The following is a 23,597-nucleotide window of genomic DNA, read 5'->3' on the forward strand; positions in this document are numbered from 1 at the left end:
CCTAAAGGCTTACAAGGAGACGGCATGTACACCCTGACACAAAAGTTCATGAATGGGAATTCACAGCAAATATAGAATATGCAGTTGTAGATGGAAGGATGATGACGGAAGGTAAAATTACAATACAATGGAAACATATGGGGTTATATAGAATAAGTGTGCAGATGCCCATGAGAGTGGTGAACCATTGGAATTCTGAGCTAGAAACTGGAAAGACTGATTCCACCACTCTATGTTATGTAGGATAGGAGAGGGGCAGGGCTCTCTAGTCCTAGCTTGTTTCTGTTGTACTGATAGTATACGTTGGATGATTGTTGTCATCCTAAAACAGGAAATGTGTTACTGATAAAATAAAACACAAAAAGCTTAAAAACAAAAAAAGATTATAACTATTACAGCTAAGGCCTGGTAAAGTGAATTATTTTACATTTTTGTGTTTGGCTTCATATAGTCTTGGTCTCCATAAAAATGGCGTCCATAGCAGAAAGCGGAAGTACAATAAGGAGACATTTTTTATTTTTTATTTTTACCTCTAGCATTGGCAATGAAGTCTCCGCCCCTCTCAGGCGCGCCAGCCCTAGCTGGAGTTTCGCGCATGTGCAGTGAGCTGAGGGAGTCCTCTGTGTGGTGGATGAGGGTGACGTCACCGCCACTCCAGCGCCGCCAGGAGGGGAGGAGTGGGGTTCGTCATCGCCGGCCTCCGCCATGGCTGCCATATTGGATGGGAAGTGAGCTGCTTCCCTCCGCCCACTGAGATTGGCGGCGCCGGTGCTCGTCCATTCACTGTGTTGTAAAGGTTCCCGGCCGCCGCCAGCTGTCTAATTGTTGCCGGTCACAGCAAGGAGGAGAGAGACCGAGCAAGATGGCGGACCCAGCGGAGTGCAGCATTAAAGTGATGTGCCGCTTCAGGCCTTTGAATGATTCGGAGGTGATGAGAGGAGACAAGTATGTGGCCAAGTTCCAGAATGAAGACACTGTGGTGATCGCGGTGAGTGAGGGGACCCGGAACTGCAGCCTCGTGTCTGCTGACTGACAAGTGTCACCGTGCCCGAGCCTCTCCCCGGTACTCCTCCCATGGGATACCGACCAGGCCAAGCCCTGTCACTGGGTGCCCTCCAGCCCTGTGCCACCCCCCTGATACCAGGGGCCCCCTCCAACCCTGTGTCATGCCCCTAATACCAGGGCCCCCCCTTAATACAAGGGCCCCCTCCAACCCTGTGCCATCCCCCTGATACCAGGAGCCCCCTTCCAGCCCTGTACCCCCCCTCAATACCAGGGGCCTCCTTCCAGCCCTGTGCCCCCCAATACCAGGGGCCTCCTCTAACCCTGTGCCATCCCCCTGATACCAGGAGCCCCCTCCAGCCTTCTGCCCCCCTTAATACCAGGGGCCCCCTTCCAGCCCTGTGCCCCCCCTTAATACCAGGGGCCCCCTTCCAGCCCTGTGCCCCCCCTTAATACCAGGGGGTACTTCCTCCTCCAGCACAGGGGATGCCTTCTACCCCCCCCCCCCCCCCGATACCCCAGTTACCTATCACGCCCTACATCACTGGTCCTGCCCCTTGACAGTAGGGGTACCTAACACCCAACACCAAGGGTACATGCCAGCCCCTCCCCCCCACGCACACACCCTGGGGGTACCTTACCAGCTCCGCCTCTCCCCCAACCCTGATAAGTTACCTGCCAGCCTTCCCCCGCAACAATAGGAATACATGCCAGCCCTTCCCACCTTACCCCAGGGATACCTTCCAGCTCTACAATAATTGGCTGCCCCGTGTTCCCCTGACATTTCCTGGGTACCTTCCAGTTAAGTTCCCCTGATGCCACCTGCATACTTCCAGTGCCCTCTGCCCATTTTAGTTTGTACTACGACAACCTTGACATTGACATTCATCCTGGGTTATCTGCCATGGTAGGGGCAGCATGTCCATTTCATATAAACCTCTCCTGGCAGCTGATGATTCCACCAGAAATCTTGAATTGCATTGGTGGTGGTGTGACATGTGAAATCTGACGATGTGATGCCCCTCGGGGGTTCTCCAAGTTCATGTGTCTATTGAATCTGATGACTGTGGGGTTTTGCCAGCCTCGTGTTACCAGTTCTATGATAGTTTCCATTTCTGATGCCACAGTTGGCAGTGCACCATTGGTACCAGCCACAACAAACACTCTGATTTAATTTTGTCTAGGGCTGTTGGTATCCTGCCAAAATAAAGGACTCTGTCTTCCTTAATAATTCTGGCCGCTCTCTAGTGTTCCAGGGCTTGTGCAAAATGATCTCTGCTGAGCTGTAACTTGTTGGAATCATATGATTACTTGATGCCTTTACACTGTCATACTGTGCCATTGTATTATACCTACTTACTGGGCAGGGCAAGCTAAAGTCTGTGTCCAGCCAAACAAACTTTATGCAGGAAAGGTAATGACCTTATCAGGTTTTTTCTGACACTTGGAAATTTTTCCTTTGTTTCCTGTTAATGACAACAGGAAGTTAGGGCAAATCTCGCCAAAGTAAACAAAACTTTATCCAAGGCAGCTCTCTGGAACAAAAGTGTCCACCTGGAGAAATTTCCCTTCTCATAGCTCTGATGGCAGCTCATAATATTTGACTTCCCCTCTCTTTTTGTCTTGGTGAGAGGTCCTTAAATAAAAAAGGGGTGAATACAATACAATGTTGGCGGAAGCAATTCCTATTTCCTTTTTTTCTTTTCATACACTCAAAGTCCCATCAGACTGGGTGATTTCATGCAGTGTTCTCCCCAGTCCCTTTTAGCTGGGCGTACCACCTGGCACTTTTCAGGAATGACCCGGCTGTTGTTGGGTTGTTACTGAAGAGTTGGCTCACAATACAGGGCTGCCACCCACCAAAATTCTGGTTTGAACACAGTCATGGGTCAAGTAATTCATCATACAAACTTTGTATGGTTGTATATATGTACGCAGAACTTTTTGCTCCCTTGTCATTTCTAATATGATTTACTGGACTGATAGAATATACAGCATTGAGTGGTCTGTAACAAGCTTGGGTAGACAATTGATTAGGTTTAGTGTTGTCCCAGGAGACGTATGATTCTCCTTAGGATGTGCGGTCTGCTGTCTATTAATCAAGGCTGGTTGTACTTTGGAGTGCAATAGATAATCGTATATCTTTGTTTTGCAAGGAAGCTGTGATTCATGTGATCTTGTGCAAGAGACTTGAATTTTAAAGGTGGAAACACATTCTGTATTTATAGTCAATAAATTGGGAATGGGAACTAATATGTATCCGCCCGGGGCCTGCGTTCACTCTCCCTGCAGATGTCGTCCTTTTTGCTGATTTGGTGTCTCCTCTATTGTTAGTAGGCTGAGTCTTGGCTCAGTGTTCCCCCCTTGCTGTATCCTAAAATCGGGACGAATTATACATGAATATTTTTATTTGGCAGAATGCCGTGCTTAATCTATAGAATAAGTGTTTTAGGAACGCTGTATATTTTCACTTTATTATTTACAGGGCTGATTTTTTCATAGGACAATGTCAATGCAAAAAAATAAAATCAGCTGGGGCAAAATTTTATCAATTATTTTCTCTAGATGGCAAAAATGTGAAATGTTTGTTCTATTAGGCTGCATACACACGTGAGATATGACTAGGTTGAAAATCTGACATACATCAGTCACCCAATGCCATTCATTACTTCCCCACAGTGGGTCAATAAACGACTGGGAATGACATCTATCCATTTTTATGTGAGCGAGCACATCGGGGTTCCGCTTGCTTGTCCTCTCCATAGAACAGGATGGCGATGTGTGTACAACTCTCGCTCGTTCCTCTGGATCAGCAAAAATCCTTTGAGTACACATAGCTGTAGGAGAATTGTGCTCTTGTTTTTTTTTTATGACATTCTCAGCTTTTTCCTGTCCTAAACTGGGAAGCACGTATACATTTCACATGCTTTAATTTTCTATTGGATCACAGGGATCCATGGAAGAATCTGTATGCAACACACTGACACAGATTGGCTCATTGACCGAGCCGCCAGCCATGACTTTGTCTTCACAGAGATCCAACCTTTTGCTGTGGCTGAAACCTAGAATCGGCCATCTCCTGGTAAACACATTGCGGTGTCTGAATTCTGAGTATATCTGTAGCATCCTGTGACGATAGGTGTGGAGTAGCAGATTAGATGACTTCAGGTTCAAGTCACTAAAGACGCCATGATATTCTGCAGCACTGATTACGGGCCGATATCAGCCAGGTATTGCATTGGAAATATCATATGGTACGTTGCTTAAATCTAAAGTATGCACAAAGTAAGACGTTGCAATCTATATTCGGTTCTGTTTAGTGACATCTAAGAAAAGAGGGTCGGGCTTGCATCATACATAACCTGCTAACATGTCTGGTCATTAAGATGTTCATCATCATTATAAATATTACACAGTATTTATATATTGCACCAACTTATTGGGCAACGCTTTACAAAGACCATAGTCATGTCATGACCCTACATTTGAAGAAGGTCAATAGTCTTTTAGGCTTTTTTCCCTTTTATCTACTTGTCTAGCCACTCATTGGTTGTTGTTTTATTAGAAAATACATTCGGTTCCTTATACACATTTAATCTGATACAAACTTTTGGGGCATGGGTCGGCAAACTTTTATGGCTACTAGGCCATTTATGGGGTGGGCAGGAGTACACTATGCCAGAGTCCGGCCCACCAACAGGGAACACCCCCTGCAGTGAAATCCCTCTCCTCTTTATGCATTGCGGAGGCGAGAGATTTACCTTCATGGAGTGTTCCCTATTTCCTGCAGCGGCGGAATATCAACGCCGGCCGAGGTAAATAGGGGAGCAACAGCAAGGAGGCGGCTCCGGAGCTCCTGCATTTCGCGGCTCTGGAGCCGCGGGTTGTCAGACAGCTTTAGGCTGGAACAAACTACCAGCTAGACCGGATCTGGCCTAAAGTCCACAGTTTGCCGACCCCTGCTATAGCGCATTTTTGATCATTATCTAGTTGGGAATTCTTGTTCTTTGCCGCACCCACTACTCTGACCACTAAAAATATAACTTGAGCCCTCCCCACTATTGGTGGTTAGGTTTTTGTGGCAATGAATGGGACTGGTCATTAGGTGAACAGTGGTAACCACAGATCTGTGAGATATTGATCATTCACGTGGTATTTACATGTACCTATGAATCAGTATATGTCTAGAATTAGATATAAAGTATTTGTGTGGAATGTAATGTTAGCTAATATTAGGTCAGAAATAAACCCACTTTACTCACCTGTCCCTGGTCCCTCGCAGGGCAGTGACATCTTTATTAGACAGTATTTATATAGTGCCAACATATTACACAGCGCTGTACATTAGTCATCTTCTTTCTTTTCTTCCTGGAGACTAATATTGGTCATCTTGATTGGCCAGCAGTGTTCTCCTCAGTCCTTTTGAGCCGGGCACAGCACCCAGCACTTATCAGTAACCACCCGGCTGTTTTTGAGAGGCAGTTGAAAAGTTGGGTCACAATATGGGGGACACCACCCACCTACAGCTCCTTCCCACCCAACTTAGAAAAAAATTCTGGGAAAAATACTGGTCCAGGCAATGATTCCCTGCTCAGAGGAGGCCTGGGTATGATGGCAATCAAAGATGTCACTGCACATGTGTAGCTCACTTTATTTCGACAGAGACCCAGAGCAATCGTGCAGGTAAGAGGAATTATTGCAGAAGGGACATCCCCTGTCCATTTCTGCAATAATGACCGGCTCGATTGGGGAGTTTTAAAAAGTGTAACTTTAGTTTTGCTTTAAATAATCTTTCTCGTATCCACTTTGCTGTGGGGTCCTTGTGCACCTTTATGTTGGAGAGATGAAATTTCTTATTAAGATTATCAGAAAGGCAAATATTGCAGTTCCTCTCTCTTTTGTCTCCTTCTCCAGTTCCTCTCTCTCTACTTGTCAGGTCTTTTTCTGTAAATGACTCAGTGGTGGAGTCACTTTAAGGCCACTTAGTTCATAGCAATACAAACGTTTCTTTCTTGGACCTACATAATCAGAGCTTTTATATCTTGATAATTTATTAGATGAAAACAAAAGAAGAGTTTCTCCTCAGTCAGCAGACAAATTCTTTATCTTCCTCTCCTCGCAGCCATAAAGGAGATTGTCTGCTCTTAGGAGGAACAGATTGTGCCTGATCTGGCAAAGTCACAGCAGTCTGGGCCCGCGGAGTCCAGATGTTCATGCATTTGAGCTTTTTAAGTAAAAATCTCTAAGTTCTATTAAATAGTTATATAAAATATCACAATGCAGCTCGCATTTCAGATCTGTAAAAGTTTGTCGGGCTCGTATAGAAAAACTTCCAAAATTGTTGATCGCAGGAAACATTCAGCCACATCTTTAGTCTGCACTGCACAGGATAATCCTTTTATTAATTCCTTTAACTGTAAAATCTAAAAGATTTCATTTAGTGTTGCCAAGCCTTTAAATCGGGCATGTCTGGTATATATAATCTTGTATAGTTGTCTTCTCCTTTGAGAAGCTTGATGGATTACTTCATTGTTATTGTTTGAGGCTGTGAATAGCCGGTGTCACCTGTGGGATTTGATACTCCCTCTTTATTTCTCACTGCGCGCTTCAGATGGCTGAGCTGTGGTAGCTGGGTGTGCTTTGTTAGTCATCCCACTCATCCTGCTGGTTCTTGTAGAGCCGCTCGTCAAAACTCCTTGTACCGGGGACCTTATTAATCATTATGATGCTGGAGGGGAGGATTTAAAGGGAACCTGTGCTGAGCAAAATACAAGGCAGCCATTGCTGACATTTACCTCTTTACCTTTACCCTAGGTGCCTGCCATTTTGGGGAGGTTTGACCTGAAGGTATTATTATTAACCCAAAAATGTTTTTAAATTTACAGTGTACAATGTGTATACAATGTGTTTTTTTTAATATACAATTAAAAAAGTTTTTGCTATATCAATATTATAAAAAAAAAAAAACTAATAACTTATCAGTTCTTTGCTTTCAGTTATCTTAAAGTGTGGTACTAAAGTTCCACTTTTAGGTTTGCATGATCAGGCAGATCATTATTGCTGAAAGAGACAAACAATGTTCCCTCTTCAATAATGCATCTTTCCTGCCTAATCACTATGAGTTGCTGAAGCCAAAGCTGAGCTGACCATGTGCAGCATCAGCTTTGGCTGCCATAAGATCTTTCAGAAAAGGAAAAGAGAAGGAAATTGGCGGCGTCTGGCACTGTAACGCCGATAGACGAGCCACACTGATTAAGTTTCACGTCAAGGGCTACAAAACCTCTATGGAGCACAGTGGGAGGTGTTTGTACTCCTGCCTGTTTTGTAGTCCTCCCACTGTGCCCCTATGGAGCACAGTGGGAGGTGTTTTGTAGTCCTGGCACTCTAGAATAGGAAGTGCTACTGGCAAGATTACTAAAAGAAGGCCACCACCTCTTCCAAGTTGCAAAATATTCAATGTATTATTACATTTGTGTTTTCGGTTTTTTAATACTCCTAAAGCCGAACTAACCCCACACTACTTGCCTAACTTTGTTCCATCACAGGGCAATTTTTTTTTTTTTTTTTTTTATAACCTTCCTTGTGATCTTTAGTCATCTTGATTGGGCAAGCCAGGGTAATTTTTCCTGTTCATTCATTCCAAGCACATGCCACCTGGATTTCCTGGGTTTCTCTTGCAGCCACTGCTGAGCTGCGCATGCACAGCTTAGCTTCCTTCAGAGCTCCCTGGTGCTAACAGGCAGGTAAAGTGGATTATTGCAGAAGGGACATAGCCTGTCCTGCGTCCTGTATTTTCCAAAATGGGACATGCAGCATTAAAGGAACACTTCATTGAACAACATTAAGTGTAATTACCCCGTCACCTGATGAGCAGGGGCTGTGTTTTTGACATCCAGGGCTTGCAGGAAGAGACTGAACAATGCTGGTTGTCATTCAACCAGAAAGAAGGTGGTGGCTAAGGAAGGAGGCAGAGAGAGAACCAGAACTAAGAAAATACAAAGAAAAAAGTAATGGATGTATATCGAAGTAGGTGGGCATGGATTATTGAAAATAATTTATAAAAATCGAATTGGGCTTTAAGGGCAGATAGTTCTCTAAATGTTACCTTCATGGCAATGACACTGGCTCAGCATAATTAATGCTACTTAAAGCAAACCATCCTGGGCAAAGGAACAGGTTTGCTTTAAATACTCGCCTTCACATTTGCTTTTCTGCTTCTTTATTTGGCTACTGGGAGCAAAGGGAATACCCATCATTTCTGGGTAAGGAGTACTTCAGTGTCACCCATCTGCTGCCCTATGAGGAATGCTGGCACGGAACCTCAATGGAGATTGGGGACAAAGTTAAGTCATTGAGGGGGTGAAGAAAAGCTGAAATTGAACATAAAAAGTCTGAATTTAGTTGTTTATAATGTGTTGTTTAAAATGGCATTAATCAGTCAGTGCAAAGAATTGCAGAATAATTTACAATTCAAAGGGTTTTTGTACCCTTGAATTGTGCACTTCAGTGCAATCCAGAAACAATTTGGAATCAAAGTTTAAATATTGGTTAGGAAAAAAAAACCCAAATGAACAAACTGCAGGAAAATAATAGCTATGGGGAAAAGGGTCAGGTGTATATTATTATCTAGTATTTCTTTTTAGTGCCGACATATTACACATATTACAAAGTCCATAGTCATATCACTAGCTGCCCCTCACAGGGGCTCACAATCTAATATCCCTACCTCAGTCATATGTCTTTAATATAAGTTAAAGGTCAATTTTGGAGGAAGCCAGTTAACCTAATTGCATGTTTTTGGAAATTGGGAGGAAATTTGGAGTAACTGGAGGAAACCCATGCAAATACAGTAAGAACCTGCAAATTCCATGCATATGGTGTCCTGGCTGAGCTTAAAACCTGAGACCTAGTGCTGCCAGGGCCAAAGTTTTTTTTTTTTTTTCCTTGTACATTTTTCATTGACACTTCATGCTGATGGGAGCTTTGTCCTTTTGATTTAGAGAAAATTAAAACAAAGAAAATACATAATACACAAGTAACTGTTGATTTTTATTTTTTAATCTCCCCTCCGAACATTGTATATGAACACTGCATCACAAGTTCCAGATGTCTATTTGAAAATGTGAAGGGGAGGTGAGGGAGCAGAAGGATAGGATGGACGACACACATATTGTACCATTAGGTTTTTGTGGTGTGTGTGTGTAGCTTGTCCAAAGTCCGCAATTGGTTAGAGTAGAACCATAGTCAAAATTTTTCTCTGTTCTTCACCATTAATCTAGGAACATGAAAAAAGTGTTGAACTCTCTTCATTTCATTATCATCGGGAGGCTGAAGCTGTGTCAGAATATAATCTTGCTAAAAGCAGAATGTATTGGTATACAGAGAGAAGATACATTTATAATTGCAGTGCAAACAAACCAGGAAGATAAAAAGACTAAAAATGCTTTATTTTTAATATGCACAGCTCTCCCTCTGAACACGATATGACATAGCCATGCAATATGGCTGCTCTCACTGCTACCATCTTGTGAGATAGGGCAATTGTGTTTCGGGCAGTAGGAGTTTTATCCCAGACTGTGATTCCACTTTAAAGAAACAAAACATACTTGCTCATAGTTACTACTCTTTGCATGTGATTGTGCTATAGGATTCTGTTCTGAAATTGGGGTTTTCCTCTGATTAGGACAGGCCGGGTACATCCAATGTAGACAATGTGCAGAAGAGAACTGCTGTCACTTCATTTATGGGAGTTCTTCAGAGAGCGGTGTATGGAAGTCTCTGTTCCAGATCCTAGATTAGGCAGGCAGACTGATATAACCGTATAATGTTTTATCTCTATTTTGTTAGAAACAGAATTTACTTTTAATACAATTAGGCTCATGTTTTTGAATCTGGACAATAAAATAAACCTGAGCTTGTCTGCCTGTTACCTATTACCGATGAGGAGCAGACACTTTGCTTTGTGGCCGGGCCTGGTTTTATTTCTTCAAGCGTGGCTAGGATCTTGCAGCCCAAACCTATTCTGTATACAGGAGCTGACTTCTCTTCCAGTATGTGCGGATAGTCGCTGCTTTAACTTTTTGGGCTTCTTCTGTCTTCAGCCCTTGGGGGGTGGGGGCTTTAACACATGATCACCTAAAAACCATACACATTGTTTTACTAAATGAGTAGCACTTTTTTTTTTAGTTCAGCTTCAGCCTAAATACTCCTTGCTTCACCATCTGTCATTTCCTGAGTCATGGGACTTATGGACATACCTCTTTGGGGTGTGTATCATAACTTTATATTATGGCATTTGCATCATCCGAAAAGGTGAAGAAGAGGAACATTTCTGAATGATTCCAAAACCTTTGTTTTGTTGTGAATATTCTCATTCAAAATTTAGATATGTGATTACTAGACTTGGCATGTATTTGGTCCGTGGTCCACTGACTTAGACAGACCATTTCCCGGTCTATTTTTTTGTTTTATTTTGATCAACCAAGCTTTTAAAATCAGCAAGCCATGGATCATTAATTATTTCTGAATACCCAAAAAAACCTTGGATCATTCAGGTCAAATATTTTCATTCTTAAAGTGCAAAAAAAATTTTTTTTTTGGGACTTTTTTAGGCACATACTCTGGATGGGTATATAACTTAATTTGTATTTAAAAAAAAAAAAAAAACAAGGGAATAAACTTTATTAACAATACATATATAATTAAAACATACATATATGCATTTATAAAATCAAAGTGCTCAAAGTAAAACAAAGTGTCCAAACGTGGTCTCAGTAAACATTGATGCGTTTTGCATGGACTGTGTCTGCTTCTTCAGGATAAAAATGAGACTCAAACATAGACAATCCTTAAAGTATGTAGGGCTTCCCCAGATAAAAGGTTAGCGTCAAACAGCCCTGCAGGGCAGCGGAAAAGCATCCAGGCAACAATGGACACAGTTGGTATTCCATATATTTGTGAGTTGCGTGCTACAAAATATCTCCTAGCGCTGCCTAATATCATGGCGCTATATAAATACTGTGTAATAATAATGATAATAACTACCATTTAGCTTTAAAAGTATTAGCTTTCCAAACACAGGGAATCACCAAAATTAGGTCAGCCCTGATCATACAATTATCTGGTGGGTTCTTAGACCCCTCATTTAGATTTTTCTGTGGCAAGATTGTTGACCATGCACACATATTTTCTCATCTTAATTGGGGAAACTAATCAACTGAAAATATGGTGATTGATTTGCATTTTAAAGAGATCATAGTAAAGAATTTCTAGTCATTAATTGCTGTGTGATTGATTTATAATTGACAGCCAGCATTTATATTGGACCAGTCGATCGCATTGGAATTTAAAATTCGTTGATATGTGGCTAAAACCACAATAAAAGTTACAAAAGAAGAGTTTTTTATATCATGTGTTCTCTAAGATTGTAATGACTTTGATGAAATGAGAGATGACCTACTTACAACCAAATAATGTGATGCTGTCCCAAGATTTTTCTGCTATAGCTACATAGAGAGACTTAAGAGCAAAATTCTATTTTGGCATTGTCATACAAAATCTTAGACAAAATGCTGGAAATAGTTCTGTCTGTACTTAAAAGATTCTCTGCGATAAACATAAAAATGTCTCATGTAAAAGAGGATACCACTGCTAATAGGATTTAGCTGGTGGTGTAGCCAAGAGTGTGCACACTGGCTCCAGCTCCATTCTTTGGAGCTCAATCAGTGTAATTACTTTTACTCTCCTAATTACTGGTGAGATAAGATAATGAGCGCACAGGAAGTGCCATGTGCTTCAGGTCAACCAAGTCTGTCTTGCATTGTGATATGCAGTAGCATGTCGTAGCAATGTGGCATAGCTGTATGCCACACTTTTAAAATGATAAAGCATTATTAGGATTTACATCTAAAAGATTGATAAGACTATACTTACTTTGTAGAGTTCCAAGTAATTCTAAAAAGTTATAATCTAACACTGGTCACACTAGAAACACCTAAAAGTGTGCACACCATTGACAGGCCAGTTCATTGTGAATGTTAAGGGTGTCATTTGAACAATTGCCATAGGCATTCTCTAAGGCTATGTACAGACATCAGATGATTTTCATCCGATAATTGCCTCAGGGCTGATAATGTAGAGCGCTCGTGCATGAATCCGTCCTGGTGGATCTATGGACGATGCGTGATTTTAATAAAAGTGAAAGGGAGGGCACAGCAGGGTGCCGCTTCGTCATTCTACCCTTTCCATATAACAGAACTGTGTTGTATGTACAACACATGCAACGTGCATTCTTTTGTCGTTGGAAAGAATCCTTTCCAATAACAATTATTGGACGTGTGTACACAGCTTAACTTTGTGGCAGATTTGGCCCAGTTTGCCCTCCTCCGGTGTTATGGTCTCGGTGACGGCGGTTGTCATCCTCTCTGCAGCATCTTTTAAAATGGAACTAAAGTTGGACTTGATCATTTGGGTTAATATTTCCGAAAGGGACAGGTGATCATGCAATATTGTCTTACCCGTCTGGTCACTGCGGTTTTTCGGCGATAAAGCTGAGCTGCACATGGGCAATATCGGCTTTGCTTACCAGGAACACCCAGCAATCCCAGTTTCCCTTGTGTGTGCCGGGATAAACAAACTTCTGAACCTGCGCAGGGGTTACATCATCTTAGCACAGGCAGTCAAGGTGGGTCAAGATCATCTCTGGGAAGAAGAAAAGGAAGAAGGCGGCGCCATGTGATGACTTTTCCAATTGGTCATTGAGTTGCAAGTGATGACTGCGTTCAACCCAGATATTTTTTTTAACCTGGCTGGGAAGAACCTGTAGGTGGGTGGCAAACCTTGTATCGTGAGCCAACTCTTCTGAAACTCTGAAAAGTGCCAGGTGGTGTACCCAGCTAAAAGGGGCTGGCAGGGAGCACTGGATGATGTAGCTCCCATGCATGCGTGCTTGCATTACATTATCCCACTGCTTTATTTATATAGCAAAATCATATGGAAAGTCTAACTACATCAAAAACATTCTCCAGTGTAACCATAGCACTATCCCCTGCAGTTCCTGTTTGTATATGCTTAATTTTTTACATTTTGAGGCAGACTAAATGGACTTTTTGGTAATTTTCTACCATCTTCTTTTTTTCTATTATATATCTAAATTCTTGGATGTTCTCTGAAAGAAGCAAATACCTCAGTAACATCTTAGGCATGCAAGACATGAACTTTTTACTTTTCATTTATGGCTGATTTTGGGGGAGATCCCCTTTAAAAGGAAAGCACAAGAATCTGGTTAAACAAAGCAAATTGAATTCTTTCGCTGTATCAGAACAAACACATGTTGTTTTCTGATCATTTTACAGCTCCTACTGATTGCCCTTCCTATGTTCTGGAATAGACCGTTCTTTGTTTCCTGTGTCTGCGTCTATTTCCTACGTCCTATAAATACGGCTCTGATTGGCTCTGCTTTTTTAGAGCAACCAGTTTCTATTTCAAGGGGATGCCAGTTGTCAGAGGTTCAATTAATGTTTTAGTACAGTTAAAACGTCAGTACGCCCTGTTACATTATGACATTTTACTTAAGGTGAGGGTGTGTTCTGTAGCTAGAAAGTTTTCTGTTTCTTCAAGCTCCTGACTAAGCAATCTTTTAAAAGAAAGGCTCACAGGGACGATGGCAGAGTTTTACCAGGCTACTTATGTTTTGGAATATTATGGTTTGCTCCAACACTTTATACTTAAAGCGTAGCTAAACTCAGAAGTGTCACTTTACATAAAAGGGTAGAAAACCCTTTTTATGTAAGGTAAAAATTCTGTTTGTTTGGGTTTTTCTTAAGTGCAACACACTTTTTTTTTTAAAACCCTGGTCGAGAATGAATAGGAGCGCAGAGTCCCCCAGGATACCTTGTCAGGCATCCCGGGAGGCTCTTGGGTGCTCCTGCACATGCCTGAGCATCTCGGGTATGCACAGAAGTAGCCTTTTTGTGAAAAGAGAAAAAGTTGCAAGTTTTTTTCCGAACTACGTCACCCGATCTCACACCTGCATTGGGTGACGTAGGAAGAAGAGGCGAAGATGGCGCCGCCTGGCACACTGGCTCTGGGACTGATACTGAGACGACGCGGGACCCGATAGAAGACACCTCCGGGACCGATCAACTGCTGTGCGGGATTGAGGGGAAGTGTGTTTTTATTTATTTTATTTTTTTTAGGCACTTTTAGTTTTTAGTTTACTTTTTCTTTAAGTAATCATTTGATTGTGTCCCTGTATTAATAGGAATATTATTACACACAATATTTATATAGATCCAACATATTATGCAGCTCTGTACAAAGTCCATAGTCCTATCACTAGTTGTCCCTCAAAGAGGCTCACAATCTAATGTCCGTACCAAAGTCATATGTCATTAATACAGTCTAAGGTCAATTTTTCAGTGGACGCCAATTAACCTAACTGCATGTTTTTGGAATGTGAGAGAAAATCGGTGAACCTGGAGGAAACCCACGCAGACATGGGGAGAACCTGCAATCTCAATGCAGATAGTTTCCTGGCTGGGATTCGATCCTAGGTCCCAGCACCGCAAAGTCCAGGGCACTAACCACTGAGCCACAGTGCCGCTCTGTTTGCAATGTACTTTTTCAAGAACACTGAGCTTGCCCTTTATAGCTGTGTAAAATGCCAGGTATCCTAGCTTCACCTAGGTTTTCTTTGACTGAATGAATGAACTGCAGTTACATCCTGACACAGCTTGGCCAAGACGGCCAAAGATCCAACACCCAGATGAGGACAGGTTTATTTTTTTGCAGATGAAAAGTTGGCTGTCCCTTCTGCAATATTGAACCCACCTGATCAGATTTTTACTCCTATAGTTTATTTTAACTGGTGAACACAAGTTCGTGGTATAAATTTAAGAATTATAAGTTAATCATCAAGTTGGCAACAGGCGCATCTAAGAGCCATGTGACGTGGAGTTCTGTTTTCAGGATCAGGCCTACTTGCATTATGTCCCCATAATACACAAATGCCGATCTTGTTTGGGTAAAGGAGCACACATCATGGGTGAACAGAAGCGAGTTTGATTCAGCAACAAAGTTTCCTAAAGTCTTTATAACTCCTGTCTACACACGCTTTAATTGATGCCACTTACATATTAACTTATCAGGAGCAATCTAGTTCCCTTACGAGTAGCAGTCTATCAGACATCTACAATACTGGTATATTAAGGCGGAGATTATAGATCAGAATTTCTCATCAATGGTTCCGTGGAGCTCTAGGATTCCTCCAGTTTGCTAGGGGTTCTTTGAACAATGAGAAATTTGTGACTCTTAGGTCCGTTATGGCTGACACCAATGATCTGCAAGGTTGAAATTCTTTGCACTGTCTAACCACTAATGCACTGTTAGCTGTTGATATAGTAATTATAGGAGGGGGTTCCTTAGGACCTGAAAGTTATTTCAAGCCTTTCCCCACGTTATTAGTGTCAAGGAAGGCTAAAGACTTTCTATGGATTGCAGTCCTAAAATTTCAATGCTGTAAAAGTGAAGTTGTGCAGAATTGCTGTTTGATGTGAAACATTTAGGAAACATTAATTGTTTCTAAATAGTACCCTAAAAATTGATTCTTTACTTTAATCTCCATCTAAAAAAAATAGCTTTTTCAGATATGTGAATATGCCTACAACCTCATAGCTGAAAATCTAAGATCTTGCCACCTCAGGCTTTGGAGATATGGAATCAGATCTGGTTATGTCTCTTTTGTGCTGCTCTTGGTTATCCATGCTGGTGGCTATGTACAAGGAAGAAAAGCCCCGCCTCTACCAACATGGCTGCCTCCACATTACAGAACAAGGCATGGTAAAATTCCGTTGCAAAGAGACCATATAGCGGAGGTCGGCAAAGTTTTATGGCCACTAGGCCATTTATGGGGTGGGGGGGAGCACACTAGGCCGGACCAGCCCTAATGGCTCCACCCACCACCAGGGAACGCCCCCTGAATTGAAATCCCTCTCCTCCATATGCATTGAGAGGGATTTCCCTTCAGGGAGCTTTCCCTATTTACCTCGGCAGCGGAAGTATCAAACTCCGGAAGGGGTAAATAGGGGAGCCACTGCAAGGGGGCAGCTCTGATAGTTCCTAACGCCCCCTGGCCAATCTGCCATTAGGCCAGATCGGCCAGGGGGTGTTAGGCCAGAATGAACTACCGGCTAAGCAGTATCTGGCCTAAAGGCCGGAGTTTGCTGACCCCTGCCATATAGTGTGCGAGTAGTCCTAAGTGTGTTAAGTGCAAGCAGTGTAAATTAATTTTACTTGGTATCAACCTTGAGAAAGCCCCTGAGACAGGGCTGTATAAATTTCTGAACTGAATAAACAGAAATGCAAACTGTTCCTTATATCGATTTGGTCTATGTGCCTGGAGTCCAGCTTTAATAATTTATGAATGTAGAATATTTTTACATACACTTTAAATTCTGAAGATTCGTCCACTCCATTTGTTTTCTTTTGAACTGATTTTAAAGAAGGAAGTTATACATAATAAAAATGCAAATATATTGCAGTGTCTGCATATTAAACCATTTTACCCTGTTCACCATTGTGTTGTGAAAAGTTTAAATCTTGGACAGCTTTTGTTTCCCTGAATCCCTTTCGCTGGGAGCTCACAATCTTTGCCTGGGCTTTGGTAACATGTCCAGTCACCTATAATACAAATATTGCAACTCGGCTGTTTAATAAATGCAGTGTTCAACCAAGAAATATTTTTAAGATGGGTGGGAAGAAATTGTAAGCAGGTCGCAGCCCCTGTATTGTGACCCAATTCTTATGAAATCGCCAAAAAACATCCGGGTAGTAACAGAAAAGTGCCGGGTAGTGCGCCCAGCTGAAAGGGGCCGGGGAGAACAATGGAATATATAACCCTACCTTTTAAAATAAAGCTTTAAAACTTGTGTTTTTGCATATTCATTATTGTTTTACAAATGGAACAGAAAGAGTTGCTCTGATTAGGCATATTTGCTTTTTGAAGTTTATTTAGAATAAAGTTGTGAATGACAAGTGACACATTGTGATAAATATATTTGACAGAGTAAATCATCTCGGGCTTGGTGCATGAACACAGCTTTGTTTGGGGAGTGCCCTGGGTTCCTAATCACACAACATGGCTTCCCCCTGCAGGCAATGCTTTCCTGGTCTGCAGTACAAAGAATGTTCTATATATTCAATTACTGCATCACCCTATCTGTTATTTAATTGTTTATAATGTTTCCTAGCTCCTCTCTATTTTGGTAGTTTGATGTTGTGTAGGCAGCAGAAAACCTCATTCTGGTGTGTTTGTTATTCGTCAGATGTTGTCTTGTATGTTTGGACTATCGGATATAGTCCAAAAGGATGTGCGAAGTAAAGCTTTATTTAAAATCGGGCAATCTGCTTGCCTTTAATTTGGAAAAAAAGTTGCTAACAATTTTGGCTTTGTTGCACCAGCGTTAGAGCCACCCACCCTCCACCGTACTTTGCTTCCAGATGTTATCCCAGGTAAAAAAATCAATGATAACATTGCCGACGTTAATCCACCAAGTACAAGAAGCAATGTAAATAGTATCATTTTTTTTTTTTATTCATACAAGTGCACCAATTTAAAGTGGAACTAAAGTCACACTTTTAACACAGGTGATTCAGGCAGTTGGTTATTGCAGAAAGAGACAGGCGATGTCCCTTCTGTAATCATTGTTTTTATGTACCTGATCGCTGCCCAGCTCTGCACAAAGTTATGTCATCCCAGCATAGCCAATCAGGATGGCCGAAGAGTGTCTTCGGGAAGAAAAGATAGAAGATGGGGGTGCCTTCAATGGAACAGGGATAGGTAAGTAATCCTGGGTTTAGTTTAGCTTCATAATAGGGCTAAAGATCTCACTTTCCAGGGTCCCTTATCCGGCAACGTCCAAGCTTCAGTCACTGCTATGTCTGCTGCTGTTTCTTTCAGGTCCTGTGGCACTCATTTCTTTACATTGAATGGCCACTGATGGTGTAACTCTTACAGGAGTTGTATCCTCCCTGACACATAATTGTATTCTCAGTATGTCACCAATGAGCCGGGATATGCACTGCAATGGTTCAGCTCCCGTCTTACATTGAGAAAAAGAGATTTGGATCTGGAGATTTGAATTTTAAAGCAATTCAGCATTGCTTAACCTTTAAACACGGGGGAACCCTTGATATAACTTTCAATCCTACTATAACTATATATACACAGCTCACAGTATGTTAGTATGGTGGTAAAAAGGAAGAAATACATCTTTAGAGATGGACAAAAGGCTCATTGGGCAAACTGACCTGAAAGGCACAAACTGCTCATTGCTTGAGTAACCCCAAGAAATCTCCAGAAGAATCCTAGGCTTCCATTGAACCCAGGTTGAGAAACCCTGAAGTAGTTTCATTGAAACCTCTGTTGGCATGTGAAATATTTCTTTTATCCAGATTGTTAAAAAGCATAAACTTTTTTCCAGGTGGTCACATTAGAAAAGTGATACGTGGTATGATGAAATGCCAGCAAAAAAAAAAAATTCTTGGCTAAGATACAGAGCAGAAGAGAATTTTACTACACGTAATTCTCTTCTCATATGTGTATGAGGAATGAGTGCCGTAATGTAATTCATGTACCAGAAGCTACGTAATGATTTAATGTGATCTCTGCGCTGCGTATAGTAACCCGTCTGTTTCAGGGCTCGGCACCCTTCTAGAGGTTATATGCCTGTACTGTATATAATGAGCGATTGGATAAATATAGCTTGCCATTTGTTCATGGGAAAATGTCTGCTGCATTTCATTACCCATGTGTTCTGTTTCCAAGTATACTCTTGCATGCTTTGTGTAAATAAAGAAATTAAATACATACAATGATATATGTGTTCTTTGGGTACCAGTGTTTGTTTTGGAACGGTCTTGTAAATGTTAAGGCAAGTTCGTTAAACATTTATACTATATGTATATCATATTGGGTAATTGCTGCTGAGTTGGTTGTCTGGTCTGACTTTACTGGTACAATATGTGCAACTCATCCTGGCCCAGTATAACCAACTTATCTACAGAATGGACAGTAAACCAGAATTCTGGCTCAATCTTTGTCGGGACACTGAGCTATAGGCTAGGTTCACACTGACCTGAGGTTGTGGTTGATTATTGCTTCAGTTCGGAAGACACTACATGGAAGCTTCTCCCTGCAGCAGCTCCATTGGGAATGATCAGGGGTAGGAGTGAGCCATACTAGTAACACTGGCTGTCAGTTGTGCTTTTTAAGATGCAGTTTGAGTGGTGGTAATCCTCTGTTTCTTTATAACTGTTTTGTGTATCAGAATAGCATGCTATAGTCTCGCTAGAACTGTATTGGGACATTTCACTATAGACATTTCTGTAGCCAACATGTGCATTGGGATAGTTTACGATGGTCTATCCTCTGTATCTAACATCCTTATAAGAACACTGCATCATAATCCATCCCGTATAGCCAGTATTGGCTTTTGGGTATAGCGCCATGCTGTCTCCTATATTTTGCACGTAAGGCTATGTACACACACAAAGATTATTGTCCCTGGAAACTAACCTTGAGGACAATCCAAAGACAGATGAAATAATAAGTTCACACAAAACTGTCCTGCTCTATGGAGATGGAAGGACAAGCAAGCGGCACCCTACTGCACTCTCATTTATAGGAGCGAGCATCGTTCAGATGAGATGAGCACAAACCGTTTGTTTCGCGCAAAAAAATCTCACACGTGTACTTAACCTTAATGGGCAAATGTGACATGGTGTGATCAATAACCAGCCTTTTTAGAACCATGCACCATAGTCTGTCTTCTATAATCAAGGACAGAGAACCATGGGCAACTGTATCAGAACATACAATTGTGGTCTGTCCCTTTGTGTGCTTTAGTCTGATCTCTATACCCAGTATCTGTATGGGGACCGAGCGCCATAGTCTGGCCTCTAAAACCAGTATCTGTATGGGGACCGAGCGCCATAGTCTGGCCTCTAAAAACAGTATCTGTATAGAGACAGAACACCATAGTCTGTCCTCTAAAACCAGTACCAGTATCTGTATGGAGACAGAGCGCCATAGTCTGGCCTCTATAAACTGTATCCTATTTGGACCGAGCGGCATAGTCTGACCTCTATAACCAGTATCTGTATGGGGACTGTGCGCCATAGTCTGACCTCTATAACCAGTATCTGTTTGGGGACCGAGCACCATAGTCTGGCCTCTATAACTAGTATCTGTTTGGTGGCCGAGGGCCAAAGTCTAGCCTCTATAACCAGAATCTGTATGGGGACAGTGCACCATAGTCTGGCCTCTATAACCAGTATCTGTATGAGGGCTAAGTGTCATAGTCTGTCCTCTATACCCAGTATCTGTGTGGGGACCTAGCTCCATAGTCTGTCCTCTATACCCAGTATCTGTATGGGGACAGTGCACCATAGTTTGGCCTCTATAACCAGTATCTGTATGAGGGCTAAGGGTCATAGTCTGTCCTCTATACCCAGTATCTGTGTGGGGACCTAGCTCCATAGTCTGGCCTCTATACCCAGTATCTGTATGGGGACCTAGCTCCATAGTCTGTCCTCTATACCCAGTATCTGTATGGGGACCTAGCTCCATAGTCTCGCCTCTATAACCAGTATCTGTTAGGGAACCGAGTGCCATAGTCTGTCCTCTATAACCAGTACCTGTATGGGGACCGAGCGCCATAGACTGGCCTCTATAAACAGTATCTGTATGGGGACAGTGCACCATAGTCCAGCCTCTATAATTAGTATCTGTATGAGGGCTAAGTGTCATAGTCTGGCATCTATACCCAGTATCTGTATGGGGACCGAGCGCCATAGTCTGTCCTTTATAAGCAGTATCTGTATGGGGACTGTATGCTGTAATCTGGCCCCTATACCCAGCGTCTGTATGGAGATAGAGCGCCATAGTCTGGGCATGATACTCCATACCTTGTCATTAACTTTTTTGTAACCATCTATACTTTATGCTAACCTGACTTTTCCATTTTCTCTTTCAGAGTAAACCATATGCCTTTGACCGCGTGTTCCAGTCAAACACATCTCAAGAACAAGTTTACAATGCCTGTGCTAAAGCAATTGTTAAAGGTAAAAAAATAATTTTTTGTTCACTTAGCACTTTAACATCTTTAAAGAACTTTTAAAGGTAATATAAGTGGAATTCCCAAGTATCCTAGCTTCAGAAGTATTTAGCCCTACAATAATATTAATCTTCCTGTGAGATTCCAGCTTTCCACTTAGTTCTAGATGTGTGTCAGTTGCCTGGTCTCTGCTGCACTCTCTTTCTTCCGCCAGCCCTAAAATTCAGTGTTCAGTAGTACTGATTAAAATGTAAAAAAGGTATCGCAGAGGGCGTACAGAGGGAACCAGGAATGTTGAAATTGTATTTTTTTGCAAGTTTAAAGTTTTTTCTCAATAGTATTCATTCATTGTATAATTTGCAGGAAATGCCATTTTTCCCAACCTTTTTAATTTTGTGACGGTCGAGTATTACATGTCATGGTTTGTTTCCATTAATACCTGACATTTTGCTTTCCAGATGTACTGGACGGTTACAATGGTACAATATTTGCTTATGGACAGACATCGTCCGGAAAGACCCACACCATGGAGGTAAAGATTGTGCTGTTTGCTGTTTTCTGAGCTTTTACTTTTCTGTGCTGTTACTGTGCTAATAGGAATGTTATTTTCTATTCTACTTAGGGGAAATTACATGATCCAGATGGAATGGGGATTATTCCCAGAATAGTGCAAGATATATTTAACTACATTTATTCCATGGATGAGAACCTGGAGTTTCATATAAAGGTAAAACTTGTCAGGGATGACACTACTTGGGTCACACTCTATCTTTGGGTTGCCAGTCCATAAATGAACTTAAGCACAGGATGCAATTCTGGTTAATCAACATCTATTTTTATGTAGTCGCAAGTTTATTTATCTTTATTTCACCTTGGCACATCCCTTATTGTTCTATATTACACAAAGACATTTTAGACAATTGTGCACTGTGTTAACAGTTTGGGGAAAGGCCCTTTCCTTTTGATCCAGTATGACTGTGCTCGTGTACACAAATCAGGTTCCTAATGATGTTTAGACAAGTGTGAATGAACTCAAATGTGTTGCACAAAACCTTGCCTCAACCTTGACCATCTTTAGGATCAAATGAAACACTAACTGTAAGTCTTCCCATACAACATTAGTACAAATTCAAACAGACACTCATGGGAACATAAATTGTAGGTAATCATAGCTGTGAAAGGGGACAACTATATAATATGCTCTTGTTTTTATAATTGAATGTCCACAAGCTTATGTTAGTGTGATTGTCAGGTGTCCACAAACGTTAGGTGAAATACTAGGAATACCTTTTATTAAGTGCTGCAATAGTATTTTTACACAGTACAATGTCCCAATGTGACTATTTCTTCCCAAGGCAGGCTCTATCTGTTTGACTGTAGATTGTAGACACACTAGGATAAAGCTACATAGGTCAGATGTTTCTCGTCCGATACGAGCCTCAGGGATGGTCTTGGATGAGAATCTGACGTGTGTACAGCGGCCATCCAATGTCTTTCATGTATCCATCCTGGCGTATCCACGGAGGATGATCGACTGCAATGTAATTGAAGTGAGGAGAGTGCAGCGGGGTGCCATTCGTTCGCCCTCCCCTCTTCATAAAACAGAGTAGCACTGTGTATGTACATTGCTTGTTCATTCTTTTGTGGTTGGACGACGATAAAAATCTAACGTATGAAACACAGCCTTACTTCAGAAAATCAGCAGTTCAGGAAACTGCACAAAGCACATACCAGGGCCTTCAAATATTAATACAAACCTCCAATAGCAGGTAACGTTTGCCCAATTCAAACACAAGTCTTGGTAAAACAGTCAAAAAAGCAGCTTGCTGTTTGTCTAATTGCGTAAGAATATTATTTGTTACTAAGTTCCAAACAAAGCTCATTCAAGACCTACTTATACAGCAGCAGAGCTGCAAATTTTGTTTCCGACTATCCCATTTTATATTCCAATTAGTTAGAAGTTCCAAAAGCTACCACACATTTTACAAAGTTCTGCTCTTATTTTTTTTAGATGCGTAGGATGAAAGTTCAATTTGGTTTCTTAGCTGATAAACGTAATCTTACATATACCTTGTGAACTTTCAATTGATATTTAGCAATACATCCAATCTTGCTAATAATGGTTTGTTTTGTTTAGGTGTCGTATTTTGAAATCTATCTAGACAAGATTAGAGAACTGTTGGATGGTAAGTTATTTGTAGATAACTTCTTAATATCTGTGTTGGTGCATTGGATAATTGGAGTTTAATACACACAGGAAACACTCATACAGGCAATCTTACCAGGATATTAAAGTAGATATAAATTACTTGTTTTGTTTAAAATAAACAATTGCTCTGTTTTTTTTTCCTGTGATACAATATTGTTTTCACCTATTACATCTGCACATGAAAGTTTTTGAAACGTGATTAGTTTACTGAAGTTATAAATGGGGAGTTGGATAAAATAATTGAGTAGGGTTTTGTGTTGATCTTTGACTGG

General features: G+C 41.5%; 1 protein-coding gene across 1 annotated transcript in view; it reads left to right on the forward strand.

Annotated features, from left to right (window-relative positions):
- Nucleotides 1-673: 673 nt before the first annotated feature.
- KIF5B (kinesin family member 5B) overlaps nucleotides 674-23,597 on the forward strand; it is a 44,920-nt gene continuing 21,996 nt past the window's right edge. Inside the window, exons 1-5 of the mRNA XM_072412660.1 lie at nucleotides 674-988; nucleotides 21,036-21,123; nucleotides 21,575-21,648; nucleotides 21,739-21,843; nucleotides 23,254-23,302. Coding sequence (XP_072268761.1) covers nucleotides 863-988; nucleotides 21,036-21,123; nucleotides 21,575-21,648; nucleotides 21,739-21,843; nucleotides 23,254-23,302 — 442 coding nt within the window. The 5' untranslated portion in view covers nucleotides 674-862. The remainder of the gene's footprint in view (nucleotides 989-21,035; nucleotides 21,124-21,574; nucleotides 21,649-21,738; nucleotides 21,844-23,253; nucleotides 23,303-23,597) is intronic.

Source organism: Pyxicephalus adspersus, chromosome 5 (assembly GCF_032062135.1).
Source record: "Pyxicephalus adspersus chromosome 5, UCB_Pads_2.0, whole genome shotgun sequence".
NCBI lineage: Eukaryota > Metazoa > Chordata > Amphibia > Anura > Pyxicephalidae > Pyxicephalus > Pyxicephalus adspersus.